The sequence below is a fragment of the Marmota flaviventris genome, chromosome 8, assembly GCF_047511675.1.
Source record: "Marmota flaviventris isolate mMarFla1 chromosome 8, mMarFla1.hap1, whole genome shotgun sequence".
NCBI lineage: Eukaryota > Metazoa > Chordata > Mammalia > Rodentia > Sciuridae > Marmota > Marmota flaviventris.
In genome coordinates this window covers 96,279,629-96,304,090 of record NC_092505.1, presented here as the reverse complement: position 1 = coordinate 96,304,090, position 24,462 = coordinate 96,279,629, and the positions used below count along the sequence as shown (strand labels likewise).

Here is a 24,462-nt window from a genome sequence, read left to right as displayed (position 1 = left end):
GCCCACTTTGCCACTTATACCCAACACAGTAATGGAAGTCTTACCCACAGCAACAAAGCAAGAGAAAGAAATAAAGGGCATCCAAATGTTATTACTATTTGCAAATAACATGGTCTTAAATAGATAAAATACTTTAAAACTCTATCAAAAATATTAAATCTAATAAATGAATTCAGTGAAGTTATAGGATATGAATTAGACATATAAAATCAGTAATATGTCTATATACTATCTAATTAACAATAGCTACAGGAAAATGAAATACTTAGGAATAACTTTAACCAAGGAAGTGAAAGACCTCTACACTAAAAATTATAAAATCTGAAACTATGAAACCACCAGAAGAAAATAGGGAAAGAGTTCTAAGACATGGGAATGGGAGCTGACTTTTTGGATATGACCTCAAAAGTATAGACAACAAAAGCAAAATACACTAATGGGATCACAAACTAAAAGCTTTTACACAAAAAAGAAACAAACAACAGAATGCAGAGACAACCTACAGAACAGGAGAAAACACTTTACTTGCAAATTACACATCTGGTAAGAGATTAATCCAAAATACATAAGTAACTCAAAACAACTCAATAGTAAACCTTTGAATAAGTAACCAGGCTTAAAAGAGGACAAAGGACCTGAATAAACATTTCTTGAAAGAAGACATACAAATGGCCAGGAATATGAAAAAATGTACAACATCACTCATTATCAGGGATGTGTAAATCAAAACCACAACAAGATATCATCTCATTCCTGTTAGAATAGTTATTATCAAAGATAACAGTATTGGCAAGGATATGGAAAAAAATAAACTCTTACACAATGTTACTGGGAGTGCAAATTAGTATACATATTATGGAGAGCAGTATAGAGATGACCCACAAAATTAAAAATAGGACTACCATATGATACAGCAATCTCACTACTAGGCATACACTCAAAGGAAATGAAATCAGTATGTCAAAGAGATACCTGCACTCCCACATTTAATGCAGCACTAGTCACTATAGCCAAGGTATAGAATCAACCTAAGTGTCCATCAGCAGAAAAATGAACAAAAATGTGGTATATATACAAAATGGAAAACTATTCAGCTGTAATGAAAGCATTAAATACTGTTAATTGCAGCAACATAGATAAATTTGGAGGACAGTATGTTAAGTGGAATAAGTCGGGCACAGAAAGACGTATACTGCAGAATTTCACTCACATGTGGAATCTAGAAAGGTTTATCTCATATAAGAGTAGAATGGTGGCTACTAGAAACTGGAGCAATTAGGGGGAAATGTTTGTCGACTGACATATAATTACAGTTAGGTAGAATGAATAAGTTCAAAAGATTTACTGTATACCATGTTCACTATAATTAATAATCACAGGCAAAGAGAGTGAATGCAAAATCTTCTAACCATTTCACAATGTATATATATTTCAAAACACCAAAATATGTACACAACAAATACAATTTACTGTCAATTAAAACATTTTTTAATTTCAAAAAATGATAGCACGCAGACAACAATAATGTACTGAGACATCAGAAACAAAATGACTCTAGCATTTTAGTAGTCCAGGACATTTGTTGTACTGAATAGTGACTACAGGAAACTAGAAAGACTCATATGTAACTCCTCATGAGTCTATAATCATTAAATAATAAAAAGTAAGCTGAGCTAGGTGATGTGTCATGAGTCTATAAAGCCAGCAGCTCATAAGGCTGAGGCCCAAAGCAAACTCAGCAAGACCCTGTCTCTAATTAAAATATAAAAGAAGGCTGGGGAGGCCTGAGGTTGTGGCTAAGTCGTAGAGCGCACACCTAGCTCAACTAGTATGCCTAGAACATGCGAGGCCCTGGATTAGATCCTCAGCACCACATAAAAATAAATAAATAAAAAATAGGGGGTTAGCAATGATGGTGTAATGTGATGAACATCATTGGATTATCCAAAGTACATGTATGAAGATATGAATTGGTGTGAACATACTTTATATACTGAGATATGAAAAATTGTTCTCTATATGTGTAATAAGAATTGTAATAAATTCCACTGTCATGTATTTAAAAAATAAAAACAATTAAAAAATAAATAAATAAAGGTATTGTGTTCAACTACAACTAAAAAATAAATATTTTAAAGTGGGGGGGACTAGGGTTGTGGCTCAGTGGTAGAGCATTTACCTAGCACGTGTGAGGCACTGGGTTCGATTCTCAGCACCACATAAAAATAAATAAATAAAGGCATTGTGTCCATGTACAACTAAAAAAAAAAAGAAAAAGAAAGAAAAAGGTTGGGGATGTTGCTCAGTGGTTAAAGCCCTTGGGTTCAATCCATAGTACTACAGAAAATAAATTTTAAAAAATTAAAAATAAAAAGTATAATGGGTACATAATAGTTGGTTATCCAATTCTTTAATCCTTTCAACTTAAATCTTCCAATTATTTCATAATTTTAATTTTAATAAAATATTTACATCTTTAGTTCAACGTATAAATATAATACAAAATCATTCTGTAATCTGAATTTTACCTCTATCACATCACTGAAACCCAATTATTAATAGTCACTAATGATCTCTAACAAATTTGGAGATTCCTTTCAGATCACCCCCTGGTCTTCTTTACCAGCTCTTTTTCCTGACCTAACCACAAAATGTTCATCCTTTGTCCTCAACACTTTTATCCTTCACTTCCTAGTAGACATGGATTATCATGTCTACTTCCATGATGATCCAATCCTGATGACTCTCAATTTGGAGCTCTAGATCCAAATACCTACAGAATACTTCTTTCTGGGTGTTTCTTATCAACTCAAACTCAAGTTGTTTAAACATCAAACTGACTGTTATTCCTTCTATACCAGCTTCTCAGAAGATGGCACTATCATCTTCTAAAATTCCCCCCAACATATATTATCTGGGAATCATTCTGATTCTTTCTTCACCCTTACCACACACAAACAAATAGTCATATGTCTTGTTTCTACATCTTTTGTTGTTCTTCTCCCTTTTGATTTTTTTAATCACTTAGTTTGAGAGTCTAGCCCTTGATACTCCCAGCTATATTACTTTAACAGCTGCAAACTGTTCTACCTCACTGGAATTGTATCTCCTCCTACTTGCCAAATAATCTTTATCTGATTTTATTTAGCCACCAACTTGTTCTACCTCTCCTTTCCCTGATTTCATTAATATTAATTACCCACCTAAAAATATTCTGGATAGGGCTGAGGATGTAGTATACTGGTAAAGCACTTGTCTAGTGCAAGCAGGACCTTAGGTTCAATCCCCAGTACCAAAAAGAAAAATTTTCTGGATAATGGTCAACCTCCTCTGATAACATCCCTATTATCCCCTCTCACTCTTGTAAACACATCATTCACATTATCCATACAAAGCTATTTAAAATGTCATGATCTCTTAGGCCTATGGCATTAGTAACAATGTCCTTACTGGAATGAGTGTCTTCCCCATCCATACAGTGAACAACTCTTCAAAAATCACTTACTTTAATAAGCTTTTAAAGGCATCCCTATATCCCAAAGAATTGACTACTTCCCCTACACTTTACCTCATTGCTAACATACATATATATACTTCTACCATAAAATTCTTTCTTGTTCTCTTTTTTCTTGTCTCTCCCGCACCCCCCTAGTACTGAGATCAAACCCAAGGCCTCTCACATTCAGGGCAAGTGCTCTACCACTAAGCTATATCCCTAGTCTTTTAAAAAATGTTTAAGACAGGGTCTTGCTGAGTTGCCTGGACTGCCTCCTGCCCCAGCCTCCTGAGTAGATGGAGTTATAGTTGTGTGTCACCATGCTCAACTATATCATATATGCATATATATGTATTATATATGCCCATATATGTATAACATATGTATGTGTATGTGTGTGTGTGTGTGTATACACACATACATACTTTTTTTTTTTTTTGAGACAGGGTCTTGCTAAGTTGCTTAGAGCCTTGCTGAGTTGCTGAGACTAGCTTTGAACCCATGATCCTTCCACCCCAGCCTCCTGAGTTGCTGGGATTACAGGCATGCACCCCACCATGCCCAGCTAGCATATATTTTTATCTCACCCATCTAAACAATCATTTCTTTAAGGTATGACTCATCTTCATATATCCAAAATCTATGAAATAGCTTTTATCCAATAAAAGTCTATTAAGTTAATGAATGCCATGTTATTTTAAGGCATACATACATAGCTTTCAGCTTTCACGTAATATTTAAGCCTAATACAAAGAGAGAGAGAGAGTGAGAGAATGAAAGAGAAGAAAAATTTTGGTATAGCACCTAACAGAGTAAAAAATGTAGAAATATTATAGTGATATCAGTTCAACTTCACTTTTGATGTGCTATGTAATAAATAAATAAGAAAAAAAATATTCTTTTTGTGTACCACTTGCTCCAAAGATTAAACCAAATCACTCAGTGGGTAGAGATGGACCCTGGTTTTCTGACATGTATTTTGGCATTCAGGATCCTTTTTTCTTTTTTATACCTCTTATTTCTATGAGTTGGATACTCTGCAGTAATAATGCCTCGGTCTCTCTCTCTCTCTCTCTCTCTCTCTCTCTCTCTCTCTCTCTCTCTCTTAATGCAAGAAAGGCTAGGCACAGTGGTAGGTACATACCTGTAATCCTAGCAACTTGGGAGGCTGAGGCAGGAGGATCACACATTTAAGGCCAGTCTTAGCAACCTAGTGGGACCCTCAGCAACTCAGTAAGACCCTGTCTCAAAATGGTGCACACCTGTAATCCCAGCTACTCAGTAGGCTAGAGAAGAATAAGTATCATATCTACTTTTAAATTCCATATAGCAAGTAACAATGCAGGCAGCTGTCTACTAAGAAACACTTGATCCATGAAGGCCAACAGATCACCAAGAAATTATCTCCCCAGTCAGTCTAATTAAAACAGAATTTTCTTCCTTTCCTTATGGATTTGGTCTATTTTCTACTTTGTTCTACTCACCTAAACCAGATGCCCTTACATGTTTCCATTATTTTCTCTGTCAATTTCATCTTAATTCTCTTTCTCTTAAAGCCTTGGTCAATTCTGTTACCTCAGAACTCAAGTCCTCTCCTCCACAAAGGAACTTACTCCCTGAGCCCTATTTCATAAGCTCCATGAAGTGTCTGGCCCACAGTACTCACTATAGCCAAAGCCCTTTTGAGAGCCACCTCTGCCATTTGATCAGAATCAATCAGGTATATCGTACATACTTTATAGACTTTAAAAGGGAGTTATGTACATTTATATTCTATGCCCACAGGTCAGTGAAAAACATTGCAGGGTAACATGTAGAGTATAATCCCATTTGTATATTACAAACAAATGTCTGTGTCTATACATGTTATATATGTAAAAAACATTGACAAAGAAAATGGCATTGTATATACACAATAATGTATACTCACAAAACTACATGTGGCTAGATTCAATATAGAAATATAACAAATATACACTGATATCTGGGAGAAAAGTCACCAAAATGTTAAAGGATAATGCCTACTAGAAATAAAATTTGGAATTATTTGTATTCACTTTTTAAAAACTATTGTCCATGTAGGCATAAACATTAGAATGAGAATAGAAATGCTATTATTTTTCCTTTTTAAAAAATGGTTGCCTTAGTACATTGTTCTGCTTTTATCACTTTAAAGCAGTTTATAAACTTTATTCAGTGAGAACATATATATTCAAATACCTGTTTGTGTAGAATTCAAATATCTGTAAGTGAACAGTGTTATATAGAAATTGTAGGTAATAATATATCCACAAAGGACTTTTAAGCTACTGCTGTTTTTTAATAGAGAAATCAAACAATGGCTGCGGGGGGAGTATATGTTGCTTAGGGGCAGCACGTGCAAGGCTCTGGGTTCAATCCCCAGCAAAAAAAAAAAAAATTGTTATAGACAATTTTGCTACACAAGACAGCACACACCTGCAATCCCAACTACTTAGGAAGCTGAGGCAGAAAGATTCCAAGTTTAAGGTCAGCCTTTGCAACTTAGGGAAACCCTGTCTCAAAATACAAAAGAAAGAGGGCTGGGGGTATATTTTAATGGTAAAGCACCCCTGGGTTCAATTCCCAGTACTGGAAAAAACAAAACAAAACAAATTACCACTTTCTGTAATAAACAGGCAAAAATAAAACAACAAAAACAGCAACCTCACAATCTCCCAATATTTTTAGATTTATAAACCCAAAAAAGAAAAGTTGCAATGTCAAAACAATGAAGATACTGGAAAAATAACTTAAAATGTCCAACAAAAAAGATGATTATATAAAATAAATTCCCCCATTCTATATAATAGCTTAAATACTGATCCACGTGATAACACAGAAAGATCTCGACATACTAAGTGAAAAAAGCAAAATGCAAAATACCTACCTGTATTTTTTAAAAAGTGTTAAGCACATATACACACATTTCTTTATAAAATCTATGTCCATAATACATAAGAAAAGATCTGAAGGAGTAAACAGCAAACTAAGGAGGAGAGACAGAAAAGAACATGGGGCTGAAGGGGACTTTTACGACTTTTTTACTTTTTCTAAATTGCTGAAATATTTTACAAGGACACAGTAAAGCTGCTCATGATCATATAAACATTCAGACTATAGTTTTGATTTTTAGATTGGTATCAAATAGTTGGAAAAGGCTTCAGTACTCTACCACTTGAAATTATAGTCTAAAGAATCAATCCTTGGAAACAATGAGTTTTAAAACTTAAAGTACTTCCTAAAATAGATGAGAGGATGAGGACACTGAAATGATTATAAGCAAACAGTTAATGGTTCGTTTGATAAATGATTGTTCTAATTTAGATATGTTTAAAAGAAAACTGAACATTTTTAAGGGTCTTGATCTAAAAATAGTTTCATTAACCCAGTAAGTAGAATCTTAGGAACCTTAAAAGGCAGTAATTATAAATGTATACAAAGATATGCAGCAGGCTATTCAATGTGGGTTTACTTATAATAGCAAACAAGGAAAATTAAAATCACCAGAAAGAGAAAATAATAGAACATTATTCAGCCACTAAAAATCAAACAATTGGTATAACTATAAGAAGGGCATATGAAGTTCACTGCTTAGTATTTCTATTTTTCTATGGGTTTAAATGATTTCAAAACAACAAGCATATGCAGTGGCATATTCAGTGATATATGCCTGTAATCCCAGAGACTCTGGAGGCTGAGGCAGGAGTATCTAAAGTTCAAGACCACCCTCAGCAATTTAGCAAGGCTGTAAGCAACTTAGTGAGACTCTATCTCAAAATAAAAAATAAAAAGGGCTGGGGATGTGGTTCAGTGGTTAATTGTCCCTCGGTTCAACTTCTAGTACCAAACAAAACAAAACAAAAAAAAAATGGGATATAAAAGAACAACATAAAACAAAAGACATACATACACTAAAATAAAAAGAGAGAGGAGGTGCCATCTGTATCAAGATTATACTATCATTGGGCTGGAGTTGTGGCTCAGTAGTAGGGCGCTTGCCTAGCATGCTTGGGGCACTGGATCGATCCCCAGCACCACATAAAAAATACTAAATAAAGATGTTGTGTCCGTTTACAACTAAAAAAAAAATGTTGTAAAAAATTATACTATCACATTTCTATAAAAGAGTGAAGGTGGCTATAATCCAAAATATGCGAAGGAAGAAATAAGAGCAAAAGTAAACCCAGAGATTATAGGTATAGGGGCAGAGTTAAGAAGTGTGGCTAAAAACAGGAGAGTTATCTGAAAGTCTACCCACAAAACAGATTCACATATAATAAGCTCACTACACTTAACACCTAGAACAACCAGCATCTGAACCTTCCAGAAAGACAGGACTCTTCTCTAAGTCAAAGGAACTGCCAGGGAAATGCTAGGTTTCTTTCTTTCTTTCTTTTTTAAATATATTTAGTTATAGATGGACATAATACCTTCATTTTGTTCATTTGTTTTTACGTGGTACTGAGGATCGAACCCAGCGCCTCCCATGTGCCAGGCAAGCATTCTCCCACTGAGCTACAGCCCAGCCCCAAGAAATGCTAGGTTTCTAAAGTGGATACTTAGACACTGTAACTTAACTTCTACAACTAAACTGTCATCTCCATACCTGTGCACCTTTAACTCCAAACAGACCAATATATAGCAGCAATCACAATCACTGTTATTCCCATATGCAAACACCAACATTCCAATTTTTCCGCTAAGGAAAAGGCCCTACAGGGGGACAAATGTACCTTCAGTGCAGTGGAGGAAACCCACCTAATTAAGTGACAATCATGCACTCTTAAACATAAGCAGAAAACTAAGAATTTGAAAAGAAGATAGCTTTCTCTTACAAGAGAAAACCCAGCAGCACAATGGGAGAAAAAGACTAAGATAGTTCCTAAGGAAAATAGATTAATAGAGAAACAGAGAAAATCGTTTTTAACATCTGAGAAGTAGGGCTGGGGTAGAATGCTTGCCTAGCATGTGCAAGGCCCTGGACCCAATCCCCACTACAACAAAAAAATGAAACAAAGATAACAAATAAAAAGTCTGATAAATATCATCCATACAGAAAAACAGGATCATCTGAAAAGAATGAGCAAACAAAAGATGCTCCTAGAAATTGGAAATACAATGGCTGAACTAAACTTGGGGGGGGGGGGGGAGAGTTCAAGTAAATTGTTTAAAAAAAAAAAAAAGTCCAACATCCCACAACAGAAAAAGAATGAAAAGGTAAAAGAAATAAAAGATCAATCCAGAAAAAACAAAACTCACCAAGGAGCTCCAAAGAGAGAGCGAAGATGCCCACTGGCAGAGTGCATGCTTAGCATGCAAAAGGCCCTAGGTTCCATTCCTAGCACCACAGAGACAGAGAGAGGTGGAGGGAGGAAGCGAGAACAAGAACAGAGAAACAACAGGAAAACTTTCCTTTTAAATTTTTATTTTCACATACATGAACATTAAATACCTAGTTTTCACCCAGAGAGGGTCGTACAAGTGTCCTACACCATGATTTCTAGACATATCCCCATGAAACTTAAGAAAAAAAAAAAAACTAAAAGAGAATAATAGGCAAATCTAAAAGATTCCAGAAAGAACAAGCAGTTATCCCAGAGCAATGATAATGAGACTAATAATAGCCTTTTTTTCAGCAATATCTAAAATTTTGAAGTTGGTGGGCTTTTTATTCTTTCTGTTGTTAGTTTTTGTTTTATTTTTGTTTTGTGATGCTGGAGATCAAACCCATGGCCTCACAATTGCTAGGCAAGCGCTCTACCACTAAACTACAGCCCAGGCCCCAATAACTAAAATTTTGAAAACAATCCTTGTTTTCAAATTTCCAAAGAATAATTAATTTCAATATAAAATTCATGTAACAATAGTTACAAAAAATATATAGGGACGGGAGGCTGAGTCATGAGATCACAACCTCAAAGCCAGCTTCAGCAATGGCGAGGCCCTAAGCAACTCAGTGAGACACTGTCATAAATAAAATACAAATAGGGATGGGGATGTGGCTCAGTGGTCAGGTAACCCCCCGCCAAAAAAAACATGTATGGGGAGAGAATTTTCAGTTCCATAAGGGATTCAAAATTTATTTTCCATGTAACCTTTAAAAATAGATACTTCACCAAAACACATTCTTATCAGTTTACTTGTCTGTATCCTCAGTGTGCTCTTAAACCTTTGTTCACTTTGAATCCTTGGTACCTGACATTATGCCTAACACTAAATAGGCACTGAAAGTACTGAAACAGATTATCCTTGTTAGTATGGACCAACACAGGATCCCACACAATAATAATCCCTAAAACTGAGATCTACTTTTTTAGGATCATGATCTTACAATGAGTACCCTTCTCTGCAAATGTTGCCTTCCCCTGCCCCAACCTCTTTAAAGGGCCTATTTCTTTAATACTTTTTTTAGTTGTAATTGGACATTTATTTATTTATTTATTTATTTTTATGTGGTGTTGAGGATCAAACCCAGTGCCTCGCACGTGTTAGAAGAGTGCTCTACCGCTGAGTCACAACCCCAGCTTATAGGCCTCCTGTTTTTAATACAACCAGTCAGGGCTTCAACATATGAGTTCAGGGAGGCAATTTAGTTCACATCATCATTTATTAAACCTTCTCCTTGATCCAGATCCAGAGATACCTAGATGAGAACACTTTTAAAAAAATAAAAATAAATCTAATTAGACCTCTTAATTTTACAAAAAACTCGGAGTACAGGGAGGTTAAATAACTTGTCTGAAATCACACGACTGGTCAGTCACAGAATCTAACATTAGAACCCAGATGCCTCATCTCCATTCTCCCAAACTTTCTCTTATGAAATGCCACAAACAATAGTTAAATCATCAGAAACTCTTGACACTGTGATTGACTTGAATTTTCAATGAGACACCCTGAGAGAGACATCATTAATTACTAGATCTCCCATTTGACTCCCAACTCATCTGTCCAATACCTACTAAACAACTACAAGTGTGTCTAATACACATCATAAACTTCACATACCCAAAACCAAACTCCTGCTTTTCTTCCCCAACACCTACTTACTACTCCATCCTTCTAGATTCCTAAGCCAAAACACTGGAATCATCCTTGACTCCTTGCCTTTCCTTACATCTTTTACTCAATCTGCTAGCTATACTTTCATAATAAAATGTTCAAGAAAAAAATATTCAGAATCTTGCTAACCACTTTTCAGCCCTCACCCATCATCATCATCAGTCCAAGAATCAATACCTCTCACTTGGATTATTAAAAGAACCACTAAAGTGCCCTCCCATGCTTCTGTCTTTGCCTCTAACAGCCTGCTCTCAAAATTAGAGTGAAGCTAAAAACCAGTGTGAGATCATGTTACTTCTGTGAGATTGTCACTTCCCCCTATAAACTGCTCTTCAATAGCTTCTCAATTCATTTCAAGTAAAATCCAAAGGCTAATAATCTCATGACTAGAATTATCTTTTATGATTATTTTTTTTATTTTTTGGAACCAGGATTTAACCCAGGGGTACTTTCCCAACTAAGCCAAATCTCCAGACCTTTTTATTTTTTATTTTTGAGACTGGGTCTTGTTAAAATGCTTTAAGTCCTTGCTAAGCTGCTGAGGCAAGCCTCAAACTTGCCATCCTCCTGCCTCAGCTTACCGAGTTGCTAGGATTACAGATGTATGCCACCACACCTGGCTAGAACTACTTTTCTGATGTCATCTCTAAACCACATGTCACTTTCATTTCACTCCAGTCACAATGCCCTCCCTTCTGTTTTTTGAGCATGTCTGCCTCCCTTATCCTCTTTCAAATGCTACTTTTATTAACAAGGCTTTCCTTAACCACTGTAAATCAGCAAATCCCTCCACCCCATTCCTCTTCCTTGCTTTATTTCCCTCTACAGTACTTGTACTTACCACTATCTGACTTATTGTACCCTTGTTGACTATGTATCCCTAGCTCCACTACAGGAATGTTTTTTTGTTCTTTTACTATATCTCCAATACCTAGACCAGTATTTAGCACATATTCAATGCTCAATAAGTATTTGGTGAATGAGTGAATGCATGAATTAATAAAGTTACAAAACTAACTGAGCTTAAAATAAAAGTTCATCTTGTCTAGTAATATAATTAAAAAGCTATTAAAACCAAGTTTTTCCCCATTTGGGGAGAATAGTACAGTGAACTGAAGTCAAAATATCTGGGATTAATGTAGATTCCAGGGCCAAAAAGCAACAAGGCAAACCTTATTGAGGTTCAAGTACCCCTTGAGTCATTTACAGGACTTTTGACTTTTCCAGTCACATAATCTTTTCCAGCTAAAAATGCCAAAATACTTAGAAGAGAAAGTCTAGATAGAATATTTTCTATCTATAGATGAATAATATAGATAGGTACTTCACTTACATTAAAACAAAATTAATCACAAGACTTATTTTTTTGCATTTATATATATAAATGCAAGTAATAAAATAGGAGAGCGTCACACAAATTTTGTCAAGGCAAGTGTGGAAAAGGGATGTTTACTTTCACTCTATACTTTTTTCTCTATACTTCCCCACCCACCCCCAGTACTGGGATGGAACCCAGGGGCACTTTACCACTGAGCTACATCCCCAATCCTTTTCTAATTGAGATAGAGTCTTACTGAATTGCTGAGTCTGGCCTTGAACTTGCAATCATCCTGCCTCAGTCACCCCAGTAACTGAAATTACAGAGATGACAGACATAGGCTACCATGCTGGGCTTGCTCTATCACTTTTATTGTCTATCTCTTAACCAAAAACTTTAATTTTATTTAGGCAACATAAATATTAACAAAGCTTTTCAGCCTCTTTTCTCAGAGATAACCACTAATACCTGTTTTGTATTATTAAAGGTTTTCTGTCTGCATAATCAGATATTTGTATAGTTAGAACTTTTTAAAAGTAAGTCAAATGACAAGAAGTCTACTTTCAGAAAGATGGAGATGTACTTTTCCTTATTCCTCCCACTAAGTACAACTAAAAACCCTTGTGACATATAAAATAAACATAAAGATACCAAAAGATGAAGAAAAGCAGATTGGCCGGAGACTGAAGACTCCATGTACATCATGGTGGTGAGTTCCCTGGGTCTTTTTTTTTTTTTTTTTTTGTCTCATATAACCCAAACTTGGAACTAAAGAATTCAGTAACCCAGACACCAATGGGCACAAACAAAACAGCCTAACAAAAGCCTGCTCTTTTTAGCCAAAGGATCAGGAAAGAGAAAGCCCAGCAACACAAAAAACTTAAGACAATAATTACTTTACTATGGGCAAACACTAAAGAAAAAACTGTGGCTCCACCCACAACAACAAAAAACTATACTTTCACCTGCAAAGGCATCCCATCCCCTCAATTAACCCTCTATAATTAATTAGTGTCAGAAAAGGCCAAGTAGAGAGCCAGGACTTTCATCCCAACCAAGTAGTAATAAACTACCACCACCATCACAATGTACTGTGCAGAACAGGGGTGGAAAGACTACATAGGAAGCAGTAACAAGGCACTCCTGTTCCTCCCAGTCAGGGAAGCTTCCATAGAGGCCCAGTGAAGAGCCAGAATTTCCACCACAGTTCAGCAATTATGGGAAGCATCCCCTCTGGTGTCAACAGATTAAAAATAGTCACAACAAAGAAATAAAAGATATACAGAAGAAACAAATGGAAATTTTAGAACTGAAAAATAGAATAATCAAAATGAAAGAGATCATACTATGCATTCTTGCTCTTTATACTCAATACATAATAAAAATCAAAGTCTATCTGTATGCACATGTATAGCATTTTTTAGTAGCTACAGTACTCCATTGTATGAATTAACACTAACTATCCTACAATTAATGGACACTTCGATTGTATATAATGCTTTACTACTGTAAACCATGCATATACACATAATTATGTAGGGGAGGGGTTGGTTTTGTTTTTTGTGTTTTTTGCAGCACTGGGGTCAAACCCATAGCCTTGCATATACTAGGCAAATGGTTTAGCACTGAGCTACATCCACAGTCCTGTCATTTTTAATGATATCAGTAAAAAGTAACAGTCATATGAGGGGCTGGGGTTGTAGCATGTGTGAAGCTTTGGATTTGATCCTTAGCATCCCATAAAAATAAATAATAAAATAAAGGTACTGTGCAGGGTTTCTGTTCTCGCGACTAAAAGGCTCAGGGGCCACTCCAGAGAAACTGGACTAATTGGGCTGCGCAAAATAACCACACAAGAGACACAAATACCTTTTTCTTTGGGGTGGCTGTGATGGCTCCTCTGACCTTAAAGGTCCGCAGGAAGAGACAGAGAGAGAGAGCACACACAGGCTGACCCTTTTTATTGGGGAGAAGCTATTCAAATGAGGCAAGGGGTCAGGTTTCAGGGGGCTGAGTCTATCTTCATGATGTCCACTGTCACCAGGTTGACTGACATATGGGTAGGCCACACCCAAAGGCACAGTAAGAGAAGGGGACACACACAAGGCACTTCCATGGAAGATTCTATCCTAAACAGGGCAAGGGGTTATATTACAAAGGAACAGGTGAGCATAGCTCCACCCATGGGGCTGTAGCAAGACACACCCATGCACGAGACACCATCCCTCAAACCCAAGAAGGGTGGGGAAAGCTCTGCAACATTTCTGTGACTGAGTGCCTCAGCATCCAGCCAGGGAGTGTGACTCAGTCACGTAAAAGGTTGGGCTCCCATAGTACTGTGTCCATCTATAACTAAAATAATTTTTTTTAAAAAAAGAGTTCCATATGAAAGGGCATGCACATTTTAAATTTTTATACATACTGCCAAATAACTCTCCAGAAAAGTTGTACCAATTTACATTCCCATTAACAGTATATGTGTGTGCCAAATATTTTACATCCTTGCCAGCAATGAGTATTATTTAAATGCTTTGCCTTGCTTTTGAATTTGACAGGTAAAAATGGGACATCATGGTTGTTTTTACATATATTTATTATTAATACAATAAATATATTTTTATATGTTTAAAGTCAAAAGTAGTCCTTCCCCCACCCCTGGTGTTGGGGACTGAAACCAGGGCTTCAGGCATGTTAGGCAAGTGATCTACCACTGAGATGTACTCCCAACCCAGTCTTTCTTTTAAAAATTCCCAGTTATGGGCCAAGGTTGTAGCTCAGTGGTAGAGTGCTTGCTGAGCATGGGTGAGGCACTGGGTTTGATCATTGCACCACATAACAATAAACAAAATAAAGGTATTGTGACCATCTACAACTAAAAAAAAATTTTTTTAAATTCCCAATTAGAGTCTTTTGTAAATGTTCATTGTTTATATTACTAATATAAAAGCATCTGGGGGCAGGGAATGTGGTTCAGTGGTAGTATGCTTGCCTTGCATGCATGGGGCACTGGGTTTGATCCTCGGCACCACATAAATAAATAAAATAAAGGTATTGTGTCTTACAACTAAAAAAAAAATTTAAATAAAGGTATTATGTCCATCTACAACTAAAAAATATTTTTTAAAAAGGACATTTTGGATTTTAGAAATAAAAGCCATTTGACATACATGGTGCAAATATATTCTCTTCTACTGTGTTACTTTTAACCTTGTTTCTGTTGTTTTTTTGGCAGCAGCAAAGTTTTTAATTGGTTCAGATTTCATTTTGGCAAGCCAAATTTAACTAAACCTTACCCTCTTTCAATTGAAGTGCTGAAGATACCAACATAAAGGTTCAGTCCCAATTAATTTTAGAGTCAAACAACCATAAAATCACCACCATCACTACTAGTATTAGTCTAGAATTAGCTATCCTGATCCCATAAGGAGAAAGAAGATAAAGCTGGCACCTGCTAGTTACCTATACATTCAATTATCAAGTTTATTTCCCAAACTACACAGTTTCCCCAGGTTATATGTCTAGGTATCTGGTTTGATTTTTATATAATATTCATTTCCTCACTGAGATCCCATTCTGACTCTATATCCCAACCAATCTAGCTAATTATTCAACAGCCTACCCTGTAATCCTTTTTGGAAGCTAAACCATTCCCACAGCTTCACTTTACCTGAAAACTTACCTCAAAATAACCAAAACTATGAATATTAGACTGCCACCTAATGGCTCATTATTATCATTACCTAGATACTTCTATTACCACGTTCTGCCTCTCTTTTGGATAGTAACCTCAATTTACTAAGTTACTTTGGCCATTATAATATATACTGCTAGTCAATTCATTTGAGGACTAGCTACCTGGGATTTATAAATAAAACAAATGTGATATATGATATATTGTTCTTTATTTCACACTAGACATCTATTCTCCCTTCATGCTTCTTTTCCCCAACCAGTCATTCACAAGTGCCTACTACATGGTACAATACTGCCTGGTTATAACAAGCAGCATTAACCATGTCATAAAAAATAAGCACAATCAGGGCTGGGATTATGGTTTAGTGGTAGAGTGCTCGCCCCACATGTATGAAGCACTAGGATCGATCCTAAGTACCACATAAAAATAAATAAATAAAATACAAGGATTGTGTCCATCTACAACTAAAAAATTATTTTTAAAAAATAGGCACAATCAGGCTAGGGTGTGGCTCAGAGGTAGAGTGCTCACCTACCACACAAGAGGCACTGGGTTCGATCCTCAGCACCACATAAAAATAAAATAAAGATATTGCATCCACCTATAACTAAAAAATATTAAAAAAAATAAGCACAATCATTGGAATCTTAATTTCTGTGAATGTCACATACAGAAAATCATAATAAAACAGTTTAAAAGGATATCTGTTAATTATAAGACAACAAAACTCTATACATATGAACATACACATATATATCTTAATGTTATTCCATATTTCACAGAATAATTTGTCTATAATTCTTCAACTAACACACAAAGTATTTACTATGCCTTTCCTTAATACATCTGTATTAAATCAAGACATCTGATATTAATAATCATTAACTACAGTATTCAGGCTGAGAGTTAAGATAAAATATTCATAACTAATTTTGTCATAATCCAGGATATTTATGTGCTAAAAATAGAATTTTTTAATTAAAAATGCAGATCAATAGTTAGAAAAACACCTACATGCTGAACACAGAATGTACTTAGCAAAGACCATATCCTTAATTGAAGAATATAGCACAAGCTCCTCTTAAGTTTCTTAAAACCTATAATCTATATTTTATTAAAGTCAATTTTACAGAATATGAAAGTACTACTATACTGGACCAGGAAAAATGTATAGAAAGGACATTTTTAGAATAACACAATGGTTTTCAACCAAAGGCAGTTTTGTCCCCCATAAAACATTTTTGGTTGTCACCTGGGGGGAAGGAGAAAGCCATAGTCTGCTGTTGGTATCCACTTCGAGGGATGATGCCTCATAATGCACATGACAGTCAGCCACACACTAAAAAAAACTATGGTCCATAATGACATTAGTTTCAAGGCTGACAAACCTGAGAAAACTGATGTAATTCCAACATAAACTATACTATATCAGTTAGATTTCTGTAATCTAATAATTTTCCTATGGTTTCATAAAAGAACAATCTCGTTCTTAGGAAATAAATATCCCAAATATTTTTTTAAAATATTTTTTAGTTGTTGATGTACCTTTATTTTTTATTTATTTATATGTGGTGCTGAGGATCAAACCCAGGGCCTCAGATGTGCTGGGCGAGTGCTCTACTGCTGAGATACAACCCCAACCCCAACCCCACGAAATGGTTATTAAAACTTAAGATTTTCAGAAGTTTAACAATAATTCTGAATTCTCCAATTTCATCACTCGTATTCCTAAACACTTATTATTACTTAAGGTATGTAACAAATCTACACTAATAGCTTCATGAATTACAACAGTATAGTTTTGGAAAACAGTAATTAAAATTTTTTTTTAAATTTTAAATCCAAGAAAAAAACGTAGGGTACTTACAGATGTCTGGGACATACTTGACTGTTGTGTGACACTTCCTGTGGGGGACGTAGATGGTCTTCCACTGGATAAACTTGCCTAAAACAATAAGACCATTATAATATGCCTGCAAAAACCTGAAGTTAAAACCTTTCTGCTACCAGCATAACACAAAAACAAAATAAGAACCAAAGCTCAATTTAATCTTTGGCCAAACAGATTTTTTTTTTTTAAAGAAAAGAAAAATATGAATGGTGAAAACAGGCCCAAAAGCTAATCTGATTAGCTGTACTCATTGTCAGTTTCGCTCTTCAGGTTTCTTGACATTTCTGAAGCTGAATCACCACTCTACCATTACAAAAAAGACATTTGAGCTACATCAAGAGCCAGTGGGTTTCAGTTTCCTAAGTCATATTATGAACATGATGTTACTTAAAATTACACTACTGAAAAGAAGTAACATCTGGTATCTATCAATAACAGAAGTAAACTTTTTTCAGGTTCACTCAACTGAGATCCTTCTCTGATGAGGAGATTTAAGATTAAATCTCACACAGTTTTATTTAAGTTGTACAATATTAACAAAAAAATTTAAACATAGGTATTGAATCATAAAATTATGTTATTAATTGAAATAATATGATTAGATTTTAGGAAAGTGTATATATGCATTTTTATATAGAAGATTTTTGGATATATATTAAATTGTTACAACAGTCACCTCTGAAAGTGGGACACAATGGCACATATGGAAAAGAAACATTTCTATTTTATTTGCCTCTTAAAATTTTATACTGATTGATATTTTTAATATAAATTATTTACATAATAAAACTTTACTTTTTCAAAAAATAGAAATATAATTCATGAAGCCCTAAGTAGCCACTGTTGTACCTAGAACTTTGTGAATACAAAACCATACCACCATCCACTTTGGATAAAAAACAGAGACAAAAGCTGGCAACAATTATAAAACATAATCATTTTTCCTCCAATTAACTTCTATTTGGTAGTCTATTAACATCTCCTTTAGCACAAATAATCACAAGACTTATGAGAACTCTGAAATAATACCCAGGGTATTTATTTTCAGTAAGTATCTGAAGAAAATGTAAAGTTTGGCCTTAAAAATTGTTAATTTATTTCAGTCTCACCTGAACAGCAGCAAGGCTCTGGAGCTGGGAACTGCTTAAATGCTGCTGCTGAAGAGCTGCAGTGTGCAGCATCAAGTGCTGCTGTTGAGCTGCATACATTTGCTGAAGATACTGAGCAGCTGAGCTGGGGGGGCGATGCAATGCCTGTTGAATTACCTGTGATAAGTCAATTGAACCAATGTCAAATTATAATCTCAACCTTTATCTTTTTTTTTTTTTTTCCATTGCTGGGGATCAAACCCAGGACCTTGCACATACACTATCACTCACCCATATCTCCAGTTCAACCTTTATCTTTTTTTTTAATTATTATTATTTTGTAGTTGTAGATGGACAGAATACCTTTATTTTATTTGTTTATTCTTATGTGGTGCTGAGAATCAAACCCAGTACCCCATGTATACTAGGCAAGCACTCTGCCACTGAACCACAGCCCCAGCCCAACCTTTATCTTAACTATAAAATGAAGTATAAAAATGGCAGTTTAAAATTTTACTACTTTAAGATTCAATGTCCTCAAGTTTATTAACATATTTCTCTCCCAGTTACATATTGCTAGGATTCACTAATTATACAAATTAAATTACCCAGTAGAGATAAATCCATAAAAGAACCATACAAGGACTGAGGTTGTAGCTCAGTGGTTGAGTGTTTGTCTAGCATGTGTGAGGCACTGGATTCAAATTCTCAGCACCACATGTAAACAAACAAAATAAAGGTCCATCAACAACTTAAAAATATTTTTTTAAAAAGGACCATATAAGTATTTGAAGAAATCTTTAATATCACTAGTATCAAAAATTTACAAATTAGGGCAGGGGTTATGGCTCAGCGGTAGAGTGCTCGTCTCACATGTGCAAGGCCCTGGGTTCGATCCTCAGCACCACATATGAATAAATAAAATAAAGTTATAAAATAAAAAAGAGGAATAAAGGCTAACAAATTCTTTAAAAAAAAAATTTACAAATTAAAACATGATACTATTTTCCTACTGTCAGATGGATAAAGATTTAAAATACTTTTACTTGAGAAAATAAATCTTCCCACACTGTCAGTGAGAATTTAAGTTGGTATAATTTTTTGGATAAAAGTTGGAAGAATTCAGGGCTTAGGTATGAAGAGGAATATTTTGTTATGGAGCCATTGCAAACAGTAGTATGGCTCTACACTGTTTAGTAGAGTAGCTACTAGCCATCTGTGTCTACTGAACATGAAAATATGACTAATGCAACTAAGGAATTGGGTTTTTAACTTTAACTGAACTTTGATTTTAATGTAAATAGGTACACAGATAGCTAATGGCTACCATATTTCACAGTGCAGATACAGACTTGTATTTATTAATAAGAACATTCTCAAATATATTAGCAGGTGAAGAAAGTTAGAGTAAGATGTCATTTTTATACCAAATTAACTGAGTAATCATTTTTATATCAAAATAACTCAGTAATCTGAGTATTCTTTGAGGATTAAATGAAGCATCTAGAACCCTGTGGTACTCAATAGGTACTCAATATACACTAGTAGCTAGTATATCTTTAACAATTGCTATGTGCCAAGCATCTGATAAATGCTTCATGTGGATTATCTTGTTTAATTCTTTATAGATGTAGTGAGAAAGTAGACATAATTATTATCTCCATTTTACAGATGGGAAAACCAGTGTTTTAAGTAGGCTAAATAATTTCCCAAAATTCATACAGCTAGTAGCTTCTCTGACTTCAAAGTCTACACCCTTTATATCCTGTGAGTTCTTGTGTTTTTCTATTATACCTGCTTGCTTCCTCTATCTCATAATTGTATTTTTCTTATAATTGCATTTGATTTTTTTTTTTTAATCCTGAGGCTCAAGGAGATTGTAGATGAGTAGAATACTCAATAGATGAGTAGGAATACTCTAAAAGATTTCTCTAAGTCTATATTTTGGGTTCAAATACAAAATTTGAACCTAAAGTCATTCTGCACGTTAGGGGTCTAGAAAAACATAAAAGAGTACTGTAGATGGATAGCTAGTTAGAGGTAATTTTTATCTTCTGGTTTGAACTTTTCTTTAAGTGTCTGAAAATCCTACAAAAATTGTCAAAACTATTTCTTTTTCTGAAAATTACTCAATAATTATTTTTTAATGTTTTTAAATGTCAGAGTTCTTAATTTTCCACATAGAATACAATTATTCGTATTGGGGCTGAGGTTTTGGCTCAGTGGTAGAGCGTACACCTAGCACATGCGAGGACCTGGGTTCAATTTCAATCCTCAGCACCACATAAAGATAAATAAATAAAATAATGGTATTATATCCAACTACAACTAAAAAAAAAATTTTTTTTTAAATATTAGTATTAAAAAGACTCCTAAAAAGTGTTTGTGAATATTAATAATATAAAATCTAATCATGAAATTTCACAAATAGATAAATGTGGTAAAGTCGAGTATTCTATTAAGACCAGAGAAAAATCCTGCATCTCTTCAAAAGATAAGTCCAATCCTCTGCAGCCACATCCCAAGGTCATATCATGCCCAAGTAACCAAAACAGCACAGAACCCCAATCTTAGTATCAAACCAGAGTTTCCAAAGTGCTAAGGAAGTAATAGAGCCATAATCCTATAGCTTCACAATCTAAATTTTGGACACCTATAACCATAAAATCATGAACCCAAATTTCAAGAAAGAACATTTCCATGAATTATTGTTTACTTCAGGCATGCATATGTCATCTCTCCAATGGCAAATTGCATACTTTCTAAAAACTCCTGTCACAAAAATCAATGTAAGCTTTTGATTCCTGGTTATAGAGGACTACAGACCAGCATTAAGTAATTCAGAATTACATTAATTTATCTTTTCTTGTCAGACAAATCTATATATCTTCTTTTAATTCTATAATAAAATTCTAAAAATCAAACTGAAAAAACAAATAAACACTCTATTTGACATAATTTTATCAGAGTGCAGTAATTTTCTGTAGTTGGTAATCTTTTATTACTATTCAACACTATACTCCTGGCATTGCATAAATACAAGTTACAGGTACAGAACATTGTTCTTATTTTATTTCTCTACAGGAATTAACAAGTTAAAGAGAATTCACAGGACTAAGGAAAAAAAAAACTGGTAGAATAAAGAACTACTTAGATAGCTCAATAAATATTGATTTGATTGCTCTTTAGGACAGCAATTCCATAATCTTTGTAACAACTAGAGTTAGAGATATTTGTGAGGTATATCTACATCTACACATCTCCAATAATACTTTATTTTTATTAATACATCCATCTTAAGGGAAAACTAGAAAATGAAATGTCATATTAAAATATCCCATTATGGGGCTGGGGTTGTGGCTCAGAGGTAGAGCACTCACCTTGCACATGTGAGACACTGGGTTCGATCCTCAGTACCACATAAAAATATATAAATAAAATAAAGGTATGTGTCCAACTACAATTAAAAATAAATATTAAAAAAAATATATATATATATCCCATTATCACCAGCTGGACATGATGGCATATGCCTGTAATTCCAGCAGCTCAGGAGTCTGAGGTAGGAGGATCACAAGTTCAAAGCCAGACTCAGCAAAAAGTGAAGCACTAAGGAATTCAGTGAGACCATGTCTCTAAATAAAATACAAAATAGGGCTGGGGATGTGGCTCAGGGGTCAAGTACCCCTGAATTCAATCCTCAGTACCCCACCCTCCCAAAAAAAAGAAAATCCCATTATCTCAAAGATCTAGATACTCTCCCCCATATCCCTTGCCTCAGAGAAAAGTAAAGAACATTAAATGCATACTCTCCATTCCAGTTTGAATTCTGCTGAGCTGGCTGGGTCCCCAACAGTTCTGATTCCACTCTATAGTGGCTTCAGAAAACTAAATCCTAAACCACAGAACAGTTTAATAGTTATTACACTCGAGAAAAATGGAGCAGAGAGAGGACTATACCACAAACAGTTAAGAATACAATTAGAGAGGCTGGGGATATAGCTCAGTGATACAGTATTTGCCTAGCATTCCCAAGGCCCCTCCTTGACTGAAAAAAAAAAAAAATGCAATTAGGAGGTAGAGGAAGCAAGAAGGTATAACAGAAAAACACAAGAACTCACAGGGTATAAAGGGTGCAGACTTTGAAATCAGAAAACCTACTAGCTGTATGAATTTCGGGAAATTATTTAGCCTACTTAAAATACTGGTTTTCCCATATGTCTACTTTATAGAGGTGTAGTGAGAATTAAACATGATAATCCACATGAAGTATTTATCAGATGCTTGGCACATAGCAACTGTTCAATAGATACTAGTACTAGTATTTATTAAGTACCTATAATATATTCCACAGAGTTCTAGAGGCTTCATTTAATCCTCAAAGAAACTAATAAAAAAGGTAGTCTTGTCCTCATTTTAGTCTCCTGAGGCTCAAGGAGATTGTGCCTCCCACCCAAAGCCACATAGATACTGATGATAACAAAAATGGGATTCAAACAGCATATCAGAATGCAATGCCCATGTAGTATACAATACCACATTATCTCCATTATTATTAAAAGTTAATAAGTGACCTAGCCCAAGACTCTTCTTAAATATTTCCTTTCCCATTTGCCCCAGGAACTATAGAAGGCATCTTCCTACTAGGGTTCTTAGGCCGCATGGGTTTAAAACAAACCTCTTAACGCAACTACAGACTTGAAAAGAATTCCCCAAGTCTATATTTTGGATTCAAATACAAAATTTGAACCTAGAGTCATTCTGCATGTTAGGGGTCTATGTTGAGTACCTTTTCTTTAGAGCAACATCAAGAGACTTCTAATTATAATTTTTCTGACACATAAATGTTAAAAAAAACTATTTAACAGTATAATTATTAAATAACTGCTGGTTGTTTCAAACATTAACAATTTTTCTTTTTTTTTTAAGCAGTGCCAGGGATGGAACCCAGGGCCCTGTACCTGCTAGGCAAGTGCTCTACCACTGAGTTACATCCCCAGCCCAGATCTTAACAATTATAACTGTATATTTGAGGATCTGAATCAATACGTTGATCTGGTTTAAACAAAAAGCAATATGATACTCCAAGTCTAATTTTACTCATCATTATAGCTGAAATACCTGTACAGCATGTCGGTCTGAACCGCTGTAGACAGAAATCTGTGGTTGTTGCATTCGAGAAGAGGAAGTGGTGATGGTGGTGGTTGTTGTGCTGCTGGTTGTTGTCGACACAGAAGATGCTCCAGGGTTTGGTTCATTATCCATTGTTGTACTGTGGTCTTTAAATCTGGCAGATAACACAAAGGATTTATATTGACAAAAAGAATAATCTTATGAGCTTTAAAGAATATTCATTCCAGCTGGGCACAGTGGCCAGTGGTTTGGGAGGCTGAGGCAGGAGGATCACAACTTCAAAGCCAGTCTCAGCAACTTAGCAAGGCCCTAAGCAACTTCAAAAGCTGAGGGTATGGCTCAGTACTTAAACACCCCTAGTACCAAAAAAGAAAAAAAAAAATTCATTTCAATAAATAATCTGCAAGCTGGGCTTAGGAGGCTGAGGCAGGAGGATTGTAAGTTCAAAGGCAGCCTTAGAAACTTAGCAAGAAAAAAAAAAAGGACTGGGGATGTGGCTCAGTGGTTAAGCACCCCTGGTACCAGGAGAAAAAAAAGAAAAAAGAAAAAGAAAATAATCAGCAAGAGTCTAAGCCTCTATAAAGAAACAAAATACAGCTAGCACAAAAAAAACACTTAGAAGGGAAAAATACATATACATAGGATATTTAATAGTTAATATCTATCTATGTTGAATTTAAGTGAGCCAAGATATGTAACTGACAAAACCTGGTCTAAAGTTTATCTTTGCAATATTGAAAGGAGGGATTTAAAATCAAA

At 35.0% G+C, this 24,462-nt stretch overlaps 1 protein-coding gene across 3 annotated transcripts in view; it reads right to left on the bottom strand.

Moving 5' to 3' along the window:
- Phc3 (polyhomeotic homolog 3) overlaps positions 1-24,462 on the bottom strand; it is an 81,170-nt gene that overhangs the window by 53,940 nt on the left and 2,768 nt on the right. For all 3 annotated transcript variants that reach the window (XM_071615480.1, XM_027942120.3, XM_071615481.1), the window contains exons 2-4: positions 23,692-23,857; positions 18,592-18,747; positions 17,459-17,536 (exon numbers count right to left, since the gene is read on the bottom strand). In XM_071615480.1, coding sequence (XP_071471581.1) covers positions 17,459-17,536; positions 18,592-18,747; positions 23,692-23,857 — 400 coding nt within the window. The remainder of the gene's footprint in view (positions 1-17,458; positions 17,537-18,591; positions 18,748-23,691; positions 23,858-24,462) is intronic.